The sequence below is a fragment of the Lipotes vexillifer genome, unplaced genomic scaffold, assembly GCF_000442215.2.
Source record: "Lipotes vexillifer unplaced genomic scaffold, Lipotes_vexillifer_v1.1 scaffold340, whole genome shotgun sequence".
Taxonomy (NCBI): Eukaryota; Metazoa; Chordata; class Mammalia; order Artiodactyla; family Lipotidae; genus Lipotes; species Lipotes vexillifer.
The window spans coordinates 1,519,480-1,519,884 of NW_006793646.1; the positions used below are offsets into that span (position 1 = coordinate 1,519,480).

Sequence of the window (405 nt, forward strand, 5' to 3'; positions counted from 1 at the left end):
CTGCGGCTGGGCTGGGCGGCCGCCGCAGCAGCCCGAGGCTGCCCGGCTTTATCCTGGGCAGGTGCCGCGGCTGGGCCGGCCAAGACCGGGGGCAGGCGGAGCGCGCACAGCAGCAGGGACGCCCACCCGAGCAGCATAGTGCGCTGCCCGCGGGGAGGGGCTGCGCGATGGGGACTTTATGGGGGTTTGTTATTCGCTCTGGAAGTTACCGGGGCGGGAGGTGGGGACACACATACACTTGCTTGCAAGGTTGAGTCAAGTGTCGGAGGGAGGGGGACCCGGCAGCAGCGCCAGCCTGTCCCGGCCGCGATGCCAGCGTGCGAACTTTTCTTTGTTGGTTTGGAAAATGTTTGGATTCGTGCTCCCGAAATAGGACTAAAAAAAGAATAAAAGAAAAAAAAAAAG

General features: G+C 62.2%; 1 protein-coding gene across 1 annotated transcript in view; it reads right to left on the reverse strand.

The window, feature by feature from the left end:
- Positions 1-137, reverse strand: part of ADAMTS5 (ADAM metallopeptidase with thrombospondin type 1 motif 5) — a 43,254-nt gene extending 43,117 nt beyond the window's left edge. The window contains exon 1 of the mRNA XM_007466502.1: positions 20-137. Within this exon, the coding sequence (XP_007466564.1) occupies positions 20-137 (118 nt within the window). The remainder of the gene's footprint in view (positions 1-19) is intronic.
- Positions 138-405: the final 268 nt, after the last annotated feature.